We start from the raw sequence: 12,614 nt of genomic DNA, 5'->3' as shown, positions 1-12,614 counted from the left end.
TTCATATAAGGTAATTTCATTTATTTTAGTAAAACAATTATATAAACAGTTTTATATTACTAACTTATATTTAGTATTCAATAATTAGTAATTGTATATTATATTTATACAAAAAAAATTTGTTGATCATATTGCCATCGCTAAAATATCATCTCAATACATAATTATGAAAATAATAATTAATTTTTGTATCTTAACAATAACTTACTGCTAAATTAGCCGACTATACATTTATTATTATAATTGAACTTTTGATTAGCATATTTTCATTCATGTGTTAAATTAAAATAGATTTTATAAAAGCATAAGTAAAATATATAATAATTATTTTAAAAAACATAATGTAATTTATAGAGCTTAATATATGCATAAATTCAGTTTTATAATTAATGTTATAAAACTTATTTTTATTATATTACAAGAATATATAATATTATAAAATTGATTCACATTATTACTATTATTATTATTTAAATTTAGACATTTAATGGGACCAATTTGTGCAATAGTATTCAGAAATATATATAATATCTATCATTAATTATCAAAACAACTAATATTCTCATACTTATAACAAAAATGTGTTAAATTGATTATTTAAAAAAATAATTTTATGATCCAAATAAAATATTACTCATTTAAATAGAAAATTATATTTATAAATTTAGTAATTATTATACTATTATTATATTATAATTTTTAAAAATCTAAAAAAATGAATACAACTCGATTAAACTAATTTAATTTAGTTATTATTATAATTTAATTTATATTATTAATAGTTTATCTGTGTAGAGTCAAATTGTATTTGAATAAAATTATAATTATGTTAGGCTAAATAATTTTTTAAAACTCTCATCAATGATAACAGATATTGAAAACCATTAGTATTTACAATATAATATTAATAATGACCACTATATCAATAATAATAAAAACGACTAATAACTATAATTTAATACCACTATATACAGTATATTACATATGCTTTACAATAACTTTTTAAAAACTTATATTATATAACAGTATTAAATCTGTGAATAATAACAATAATTTACTATACATAGTAGTAAAATTTATAAAAAGATTTATTAGAAAACCTTACTAAAAAGTTTTTTAAATTGAGATATTTTATATAAAATAACTATTGATATATCATTTTAAAAAATACATTTAAGTTACCATAAAAAAGTATGTCACATAAAATTATATATATATTTGAAAAGTATAATAATTTAGATAAATCTGTAACATAAATATATATATATATATAATTTTTAGAAAATATTACAATATATAGAGTATGTAGATATGATTTTTTTAAAAATATTTTATCTTAAGTAACATATAATTTAGTTATGCATCGATACAATAAATCACATATAAATAATCTACAATATATACTGTATTTTTACAATAATAATAGTAATAACATACAGTACATACAGTAATAAAAAAGTCTTTATGAGTGAATATATGGAAAAATAAATAAAATTTTGTATTTGTTGTAATACCAAAATAATTGTACTAAAAGTATTTTTAGAAATTTTAATATTGACATTATAAAATTGATTTTTCTTATATTGTTTAAAAATATTGTTTATTATATATATATATTATGTTTGTTTAAGCTGTATATATTATAAAATATACATATAATAATAATACAAATATTATACAAATATGAATAGTAATTTTGGTATAAATTATTAATTTAACAATAAAAAAGTAATTTTATAAATCCTATATACTTTATGTCAATATTAATGTATTTAGTCGTCATATTTGATACAAAACTTAAGTAATTAATTGTATAAGAAATTAAAATTATCATTAAACTAAAATATTTCAGTAAATTATATTATATATATATAATAAATTAATGAAATTGTTAATAATCATATATGCTAAATCAACCAAATCTGTCTAATACATATTTAAATTTTTATTTATTTAAATTTAAGTATAATTGTATTTTATGATTTATTTTCATACAATTTATTATAAAATCAATAAATACATAATTTATAAGTTATATGTATATACTGTATAATGTATTACATTTATACCAAATTTCAAACAAAATATTGGTTAATGCTATTTAAAAATTAATAAATATAATAATAATGAATAAGCTTTGTGTGTATGGATAAGGAAAATGAAAAAAAATTCAAAATATAAAATTTCTACAAAGTTTCTAAAACTATTTTATAAAATTTTGATTTATGAAATAACTATAATTTTTTATTAACCATAAATTAGTTTATTATAATATTATATTAATATCATATAAAACCTTTTATTGTGTAAAATATAGCGAAATGAATAAGTTTTGTATAATTTTTATTTTAACACAACATTAAATTATATGTGTTTTAATTTTAATCAATTAAATCAATTAAGGAGTCAATGCTTTATAATCAATGACTGTAATTTAAAAACTTTTATAATAAGTTATATCCGAAAGTTTTTTTCGTAGATAATTAATAATCATTTTTATTTGTCTCAATCATTAAATTGAAGTAAATAGGTTTCATAAGCATCGAAATTAAGTTCATATTTTTTGCTTATTTTTCTGTAAATTATTTTTATTTTAATTATTTTATTTTTAAAAATATTGTATTAATTTATTGTATCAATAAAAATATGCCAATAAAATAATTATTTGTTATAATGTTTTTACTTTACTTTAAATGTCAATTGACTATAAATGCTAAAATTGTTATTTATAATAAAATAAAAATAAACAAAAAATATATAATATATTTACAGCAAATTTTAATATAGTATTAATTATTGTTAGTTATTTTTTAGTACTTTTTAAAATTTAAATTAATTAAAAAATTATTTATGCTTTGTTAGTTAACTAAGTTAATATCAATTGTAAATAAAAATTTTGTTAACAAATCAAAATTTATTCAAAAACATAACAAGCAAACTATTTCGAAACATTGCTAATTAATGCCCTGGATAATTCAATAAATTTCATTAACAAATGTTGCATAAAAATCAATGCTATTATTTTAAGTCTTAAATAGATTTTCAAAATCTAATGTAATTATTCTAGATTTAGATTATTATAATAAAAAAATGTTAATATTTTTAAATTAAATTAGCAATAATATACAGTTGTATATAAACATGTTTATATAATCAACAAAAAAAAGTTTACATAAAATAGTACATAAAAATTTAATAAAATTAATGCTATAAAATGATAGCAATTTAAATCTTGGATTCTTTATTTGATAATAAATTTATACAAAAATTTTTAATCAAATAATGCAAATTCTAACATTTGTAAAGTATTTTTAAAATTTATATATTATAAAAGTTTATTTTTTTATATTTTATTTTTTTAAAATTCAGTTAATACTTTTTAATCAATTATTATTGTTATTATTAAAAGAAAGTAATATAAAGTATAACATTTAATATATAATATTATTTTGTATACTGTATGTATAGTAAATGTATTTTAATGGTTTATTTTATTATATACAATAAATACTATATTATTATACTATAAATCAATTGCAATATAGTATACCATATTATTTCCTTTAATAAATCATTAAATATAATTACAAATGATACTTAATTTTATGTAATAACAACATTATTTGGCTAATAGTATAGTAAAGATATTTTATATATTTTATACTCTATTTATTAATATAAATTAATATAAAATATATATTTATCAACATGTATATGTAATATATTAAATTTTATTTATAAAGTTTGTATATGCAATCAAATAAAATTATTTATAATAACTAAATATTAAATAAAAAATAAAAGCATATTAAAAATATTACTTAAAATACATGGTTTATTTACTATACTATTAGTTATACAGTATAATAGTACTACAATAATAGAAAAAATCTTGTAATATATTTTTAAGTTTTGCATTTATATATCACATATCTATCTTCAATATATTGTTTATAAAGTTAATGACATTTGTTTTTAAAAAATAAATTTATATAACATTTTAGATTGCAAACAAATGATAAAATGTTAAATAAATATATTGAATATAATATATTTATAAACAAATATTATATGATTACATAAATTTATAATGTGATTGAATTAGAAAACCTATAAACTAAACGGAAACATCATATTTGGTTATTGAATCAATATATATAGTATTGATATGTTATCTAATGATAGCATAACAGTCTATAAACCAATTAAATAGATCGACACCAAAATATATAAATATTGCCATTACTATCGTTTGATTAAATTATATTATTTATTATTTTAAGTTATTCAATGATAGTATTGTTAACATCGTAGTTAACAAATATATAATATATATATATATTTATATATTAATAATATATATAAATATGTTAATCGACTATAAAAACACTCTTTAAGTATACTGTATATGATATGATATACGTGATTATAATGATGTTTGATAACCACACAGTATATATGATTTTAATAATTCTGATTTATAATTAGCTTAAACAGACACTTATATTGTTAGTGTAATGTATATTCATTTTAATAATAATTGCATTATTTTTATTATTTCTACTAAATATTTTTCAAGAAATAAATAATAATAGTAATAAATGATACTCTAAATGCCTTCAAATAATATACTCAACAAACTGTGAAATAATTAAATTTAATTATTTCAATTTCTTTAAATAATTTAATATTTCAATAATTACAGAAATTAATCAAAAACTAATTAAAAATTACAATAATTATTTACTGGTATATGTCTATTGCACTTATTTAACAGTTAAATATCAAAATTTTTAATCATTTGACAAAAATAGTGTTGAAAAAAGGGTTATTTAAAAGGAAAACTACTATCAAATAGTACTTTAATATAATTTCAAGTTATTATTTTCAAGTATATTTGAAAATTATTTGATTGCAAATAAGTATTCATATTAATATACATGTATATAAAATGTACTTTACTGTATAATAACAATAAATTTTTGGTACACATTATAACTTATAAATTGGTTATATTTGTGTAAATTATTTTGACTGTGTTGTCGTCGACTAATATTAAAACTTGTTTTGTTGTTGTTGTTTGTTATGTGTAAATAAAGTTATTATAAATATATTTATTTGTATGTTTATCAGTCATTTCCAGTAAAATCGTTTCAAGTAACACATTATATTTGTAACTTATATTTTTAGTGTTTTTTTTAATACTAAAGTGTTTATTAAATTAGATGTTTATAAAAAACCTTATTATTGATATGAATTAACTTTGAATTACTAAATAGTTTTTTAAAAAACTCTATAAATAAATTGTTTGAATATATTATTATTTGAATGAATAATACAATGACTAGTAGTAAGTGTTGCCGATATTGTTATGAGAAAAATTCAAAACTATTGAAAGTTTGTGAATGCAAGGGAACGGTAGGCTTTACGTGCGAGACGTGCCTTAAAATGTATATTAAAAGCAAAGTATTGACACAATATGAAGACGATTACAATAGTTATGATAAATGCGAGTTATGTCACACACCTTACGGATTGAACATTCAATGGCAAACACCCGGATATATGACAGCACTGAAGTCGAGGCCACTATTGAAACGACTTTTGCTAATAATTATGATATTTATATTAAGCACTTCATTGACAATATTATTGATTGTCTTATTAATACTTTTCAGAAACTATAGTATATCTATAATTATTATCATTTGTCTCTCAATTACGGCATCTTTTATGTCTGTCCGCGAATTTTACATAACTTTATTGCAATACAAAAGAGAACAGTCAGAGCCTTATATTACACTAATTGATGGACAGGTTGTTTAAAATATTAGTTGTTTTTGTTAAAAAAATATATATTTAAACAATTATTATATTTGTAAATAACTTGAATTTCAAATAATTATTTATTAGACAACACAATTTTTTTATCAACATTTTGAATATTTTAAAACTAATTTATAAATATTTGACATATTGTATATGAATATATTTATTATACTCATATACTGTATATATTGTATGATTTTTTATCTAAAAAATATTTTATTAATTATTTTTTATCCTATTGATATCAAAATTATTATCGATCATAAATTGTTTGCATATTTTTAATAATTCAATTTTACTAAAATATATTTTGTGTATATACTATAATTATAGTATTGTATTTATATATATATATATATAAATATACAATTACATCATAAGTAAATTTTTAACAAACAAGATTTTTGAAAATCATTATAACTAAAGTAATTATTTTTAATTTATATGTATAAATATTTGAAGAAATCTACAATTATATGTAATAAGATATACTTAAACTTTTTTTTTAAAAATCAATAAAAATATATATTTATTTTTCATTATTACTATATTATTAATAATTTCTATAGCTATGGAGTCTATGTTTAGCATTTAAATGCATATACAAAATGTATATAAAATATATAAGAAATTCAAATGTCAGTGAAATTTAACACTACATTAATGTTGTCCTTCAATAGCCAACAGTCCTATTGTTATAATTGTATTACAAAGGGATTGTGAGGTGATGTTAGGTTTCCTACTGCGAAAACTTCTTTAATAAATAAGCATTTAGTTTATGCTTGTATTTGATTACATAAAAAATAAATTTGTAGACAAAATATATCTACAAAAATGTCATTTAAAATTCATTTCTAAAAACTTGAAGAAATAAAAAAAAGGGAAACAAAAAAAATTGAAATTCTTGTTATGAAATCTGAGAAACAAACGCTCGGCTCAGGACTTCTCTCTCTATTATATCTCTACTCCAGATCTTGTCATACGTCCAGAGCTAGTCCTCTGTGATGTGCTTTTGTCTGTTTTCACTGACAAATCGTATGATCCCTTCATCGACTCGACAGACCCATCAGTACACCTCTCTCTCTCTCTCTCTCTCTCTCTCTCTCTCTCTCTCTCTCTCTCTCTCTCTCTCTCTCTCTAACAAAGATACTGAGACTGAATGTCAAAACGATTGCTTCACTTAAATAAGTAATTGCAATGATTGTGTTAACCACTGCACAGTAGAATTAGTCAATAAAAAATACTAAATATAAAAACGATTTCTAGATTTGAAAAACAGATTCAAAAGTTTAAAAAGTTATGATAACAAATGATTGTCCACTTTTTATTTGGTCATCACTTATGTTAATATTATTTAAAATATATGCAAATCTAATCTATTGAACAAAATATATGAAATGATATAATTATTAGCAAAACGATGGAAATCTCATCTTCTAATGAAAGTGTGGTCAACAGTGACGATGACTTTATTAACAATCACTGCCAAGTGTTAAGATTTACCGGTAAGTTATTACTTGAAATAATTTAATTAATTTTTATTATAAATATTAATTAATTATTAGATTATTTTCTTTCATAAAATAGTGCTTTTATAATATTTTATTTTTTTAATAGTAATTATTGTATTATAAATCACTTTAAATAACAATATCTAACGAAATCTTGAATTTAATTTAAATATAAAATATTTTTAGATGTTTAATTATGACATATTTATTAAACCAAAATTAATATAAATATTTAGTTAATTATATAATATAATAGTTATCTGTTAACATAATTTGATAAATACAAGTTGTTTATTATTTATTTATTATATAATAATAAACAATTAATCAAAATTTAGTAAATATCATATATTATCTTTTGATGATTATAAATTGCATATCATTTAATAATTATAAACAACTATTTAATTGGATTTTAAAAAATGATTTTATTTAAATTATTGATGTTTTTAATTTAATCTATAAAATAAAAATTTTAAAAAATTAGTATTAAATTCTAAATTAATTAATTGAAATTCAATTAAGATATGAAAGGGAAGACAAAAGAGATGTATTTTCCGAAAAGTCTTGATTTAGAGAGACCTAAGAGATCGCGAACTAATTTTACGACAAAACAATTGTATGAATTGGAGAAATCGTTTGCTAAAAATCAATATTTGGTGGGAAAAGAGCGCAAATTATTATCTAAACAACTGAATCTGTCTGAAGCACAGGTATGCTATTGGAAATCATATCTTATTTTATCTAATATACGGTATATAGAGTTAACAAACTAGTGATGAGAGAGATAATTAGTAAAAACGAGAGAGAAAGAGAGTTTAATATTTAAAGTAATATAATTGATTGACACTTATTTTCAAATGAAATGCGGTAATTATGTTATTAAAAAAAAGACTATATCATTATTTTATATTTTTTTTAAAAATACGAAAAAATAAATACTTAATTGTATGTAAAAATATAATTCAAAAGTAAAGCCGACGATAATAACTTTGAAGATAAGGTCTAAAAAAGCAACAAAAATAAATAAATAAAATAAATTAGTTTATTTAAAATATGAAAAAATAATCATTTTGTGAACTAATTATACTCTATACTAATTATAATGTATACTGTTTTTGATAGTAATCGTTATAATAATTAACGAGATCTGTTTGAAATCTGATAACAAAATTATTGCAATTATTATAATATTGTAATTATTATTTAGACAATAACTTAAAAATTCAGACACGTTTATTGAAAACAAATAAATATACTTTACTATTATTATTATTACCATTTAGTATGTATATTAATAAAAATAATATTATAAATTAATTATAAAATCTTATGTTAATAGAAGTTTATATTCAACCTTATAAAAGTATTCAAAAAAATAAAATAAGGTTTAAATTGGTTTATATTAATATATACAGTATTATTATATATATTTATATACTAGTATGTAATTAATTTTATAATTGAAAATATAGTATAAATTGTGGACATATTGTAGTTCAAAATATATTAATAGAAAAACATGTCCTATAGGTATGAAATTATCTTTTCATAATATGTTTTGTCCAAAATATTGATTAAAATCTTTTATATTAAATAATAGTTTTGTAACAAAAACCATATTTAAAATTGTTAGTGAATTTGTTTAGTTAAAAAAAAATAAAACGACTTCAAAGTAGTTAATAATTTATGTAATCAACAATTTTTATTGATTATTATATAAAATCAGCAAAAATAACAATAAATAATAATTTGCAGTAAGATTTTTATTTTATTATAAGAAAAAAATAGTTAATTTAAATAAAGATCATATAACCAAATGTCAAAAATAAAGTATTATAAATTTATATTTACTAATTTAATAATAACAAATATTTCAACCATACATTCTACTGTATAATATATAACATTTTATAACATTATGAAAAATATTTCTATTTGAAGTTATTATAAAATAACACTTGGATTGAAAAATAAATAAGATTTTAAATATTATAAAAAGATAATTTTGAAAAAAAAATTTTGTAACTAAAATCATTTAATGTTTTTAAAAAATAATTTTATAGATTAAGATTTGGTATCAAAATAGGAGAACAAAGCATAAGAAGGAACAGTTAAGACATAGACAACAATTGTCAGCAAATGCCGAGACTATCGCTGCCAACAATATCATGCAATTACTGGCACAACAAACACCGTCATCACCACCACATCCTATGCCACCACAACAACATTCACACAACAATACAACAACAATAACTGTGACAAATGCCAAACAACTACACCAACCATCACCAGTGCCTTCACTTTTAACAAACAGAATAAGCCTTAACTTTGATATAACAACACTTAATAATAGACTACAATGTAATGATACGACAAAATTAATTAGTAATACATTTATTTCTAATAATAACTGTTGGAATGAAACTAATTATCTGATGAAACCAATCGATATGCCTAACAATACTTATAATACAAATCATACTAATATTTCTATACCATTATTACCAAAATAATTGTTTGCTTACAAAAAAATTAATAATAATTTTTAATACATTAATTTAATAAAAATATTTTTTGATACAACTTTATTTAAAAATAAATTTCAATGAAAACAAATGATTCATTCAAAAGTTATATATTCAAAATAATTTTAATGTTATGTATATAAATGTGTTTTAATAATAAGCAATGCAATGGTCACGTCCTGTCATATATTTACTGGTCATTAGTTTCGATGAAAATTCTTTGGGTCCTTCAATGTCTGCAGTTATCGATTGACTATTTTCAACAAACATATCAAATCCGAGTCGCAATCTATAGATTTGAAACGACAGTAATAATGATTGATATGATTTTTGGCAATTTTGTGGACACCAACAATTGATCAATTGTTCCAAATCTCTTAGTGAAGTTTTATTATTATCATGCGATTGATTGCCAATTGATAAATGAAAAAATGGTGGATTCGTTGGATAATCTAATGGTAAAAGAATAAGTGCCTTCAGTGATGTCGATCCGCGTTCAACGGTTGCCAGATATATAAAACTATTGTCGACATCGAGTGAATCCATAACTATTGAATCATTTATTTGACACAAACTATAAAAGTATTCGCTTGTAATCTCTTTAAATTCTTTGATATTAGACACCGCCTGTGGACAAGACTTTAATGTTATCTCATTCGGCAAATCAATGTAATTGGTATCCAAATTACAAAGTTGTTTCTGAAGAGCTAGTCTTGACTCAAATCTTCTTGAAATAGCTTTGATTGTCTGATCCATTGAATTAACAGAAACTGAATTTGAAATATTTTTAGCATTACTTGAGATGAAATCAAGTCCTGATATCTGTTGACACCATTTATAAGAAAAGCCTAATTGATCCACTAATGAACTAAACTCTTGAACTCCATAGGCTTTAATTGTGTGATCATTGGATGGATTCGGCGAATAATGACTATCATCTTTAGTAGTCAATAGGTTTGTTAGAAGTGATTGATTAAGTACTTCAAAATGATTAATAGATTCCTTTTGTTCGACAATCACTTTGAGTGATATTATCTCAAGACGTAAAACAAAACTGAAAACACATTTAAGTGTGGATTCATTTGATGTAAACTTTAATTCAACAGTCAATGGATGGCATGCAATCAATTTGTTTAAAAGTGATGTCTTATTTGAATGTGAAATAGACTTTCTGTGACGGGATTTCTTACTCCTTCGAGTCGACACTTCTTCATCTTCTTGTTCTTCATTTTCCTCCTCTTCTTCTGCTTTTGTATTTAACTCAAATGTCTTCACGTCATCGATAGTGCCATTGATTTTAACAGAAAACTTTGAACGAGTCGCGTGTTTATATGATATAAGTTGTACATATAGTACATAAAGAGGTCGCGAGAGATATTGTGCCATAGCGTGTGTGACATCACTGACTTGAAGAGGAAGATTCAGTTCAGAATAGAGCGGTTGTGTCGCCTCAACGATCGACTTCAACATAGGTTGCAATTTATCGAGAGTTTCTCGTTTGACAACAATCTCTTGAGAACATTGGTTCTTAACTTCTTCAGCTTTTTTCAATTGCACTTCCAATTGTTTTCGTTGTCTTAATTCCCATTCAAGTCGAGCCAAATGTGTTGAGTGTGGATTAGTTGACTTTTCTAGTAGATCTTCATCGGCCACTGTTTTAAACTCTTGTAATTCAATTAAATCGATGTCTTCATCTTTGGAGTGAAACGATAGACAAGTGTTGGCCTCTCTCTGCAAATGCATCACTTCATACAACATATTCTGGAGCTGCAGATGAAAACAGTCGACCTTTTGTTTGGCAACTTGTAGTTTATCTTTGGCGTCACGACATCGATATTTGTCCCATCGGTTCAATGTTTTTAAAGCTAAAAAATGAAGACAACCCTTGACTCGCAATGAATTCAATTGTTTGGTATCATTCGTGTTCTTCGCCTCAAGAATTTGGTTACAAATATCGCGAATTGAGTTACATCTGAGTCGAAACTCTTTGAGATCCTGTTCGGCGCTCGAGTTATTGATGGCCTCGTCTTCTTCGGCTTTCATGGCTTCCATCGATAGCTTCAAGACATCAATTTTGGGCTCATTATTGGCCGGTCGGCTCTCTTTCTGACTGTTGGCCACTATTTTAGTCGACGACGACTGACTGCCACTGTTTTGCGATGTCTTCATCCGCTTAATTGATGGCGAAGATGTTGTAGTGGAAGACTGTCGCCGATCGCGACTTTCGTCCCGTCGGGTTGTGTCCCGATATCTATTGTCGCGGCCATCGTATGAACGGTTCATGTCTTTGATTACGAAATGATTTTCTGTTTGTTTTTTAATTACAATTACTTTCAAAACAATCGATTGTTTTTCAGTCAATGCTTTGCATTAAAAATGTATTCAATTGTATTGTCATTCAGTAATTACGTTCACAAATATTGTCATCAAATATAACAACAAAAAAACAAAAAACTATTGATTTTATTATTAACTAAATATTAATTAAATTAAAATTATTATTGTTATCTAATTAAACATTTTTTAGTAAATTATGTTAATATAATTAACATTTATATTTATAAAAATATTTAATAAAACTGTATATAAATTAACAAAAAAGTGCTATTAATATATATATAAAGTGTTCATAAAAACCGTAACAATAAAATTGAGTGTATGTTGTGTTGAGTGTGTATTGTATTTGAATAGAAATCAATAGAAAGTGTATGCAATAGATGTAACACAAAGTGTATCGTTATAT

General features: G+C 21.5%; 2 protein-coding genes across 2 annotated transcripts; one reads left to right on the top strand and one right to left on the bottom strand.

Annotated features, from left to right (window-relative positions):
• The first annotated feature begins 5,340 nt into the window (after window positions 1-5,340).
• LOC128964710 (ventral anterior homeobox 2b-like) lies at window positions 5,341-9,711 on the top strand. Its single transcript, XM_054311346.1, has 5 exons — window positions 5,341-5,579; window positions 7,243-7,334; window positions 7,866-8,053; window positions 9,407-9,637; window positions 9,700-9,711. The coding sequence occupies exons 1-5, from the start codon at window positions 5,341-5,343 to the stop codon at window positions 9,709-9,711; spliced, it is 762 nt and encodes a 253-aa protein (XP_054167321.1).
• A 296-nt stretch (window positions 9,712-10,007) lies between these two features.
• Window positions 10,008-12,258, bottom strand: LOC128964548 (THO complex subunit 5 homolog B-like). Its single transcript, XM_054311171.1, has one exon. The coding sequence runs from the start codon at window positions 12,152-12,154 to the stop codon at window positions 10,022-10,024; it is 2,133 nt and encodes a 710-aa protein (XP_054167146.1). The 5' UTR covers window positions 12,155-12,258; the 3' UTR covers window positions 10,008-10,021.
• Between the last annotated feature and the right edge of the window lie 356 nt (window positions 12,259-12,614).

Source organism: Oppia nitens, unplaced genomic scaffold (assembly GCF_028296485.1).
Source record: "Oppia nitens isolate AA-2021 unplaced genomic scaffold, nextdenovo-longstitch-racon4-pilon3 scaffold9_pilon_pilon_pilon, whole genome shotgun sequence".
NCBI lineage: Eukaryota > Metazoa > Arthropoda > Arachnida > Sarcoptiformes > Oppiidae > Oppia > Oppia nitens.
Note: the sequence above shows the minus strand (reverse complement) of the source record. Positions and strands in the feature narration are given on the sequence as shown.

Coding starts and splice junctions, on each gene's coding strand:
- LOC128964710 (XM_054311346.1), top strand. CDS start 5,341: ATGACTAGTAGTAAGTGTTGCCGATATTGTTATGAGAAAAATTCAAAA. Junction 5,580..7,242: donor GGATATATGACAGCACTGAA/GTCGAGGCCACT, acceptor TATAATTATTAG/CAAAACGATGGAAATCTCAT. Junction 8,054..9,406: donor TGAATCTGTCTGAAGCACAG/GTATGCTATTGG, acceptor ATAATTTTATAG/ATTAAGATTTGGTATCAAAA.
- LOC128964548 (XM_054311171.1), bottom strand. CDS start 12,154: ATGAACCGTTCATACGATGGCCGCGACAATAGATATCGGGACACAACC.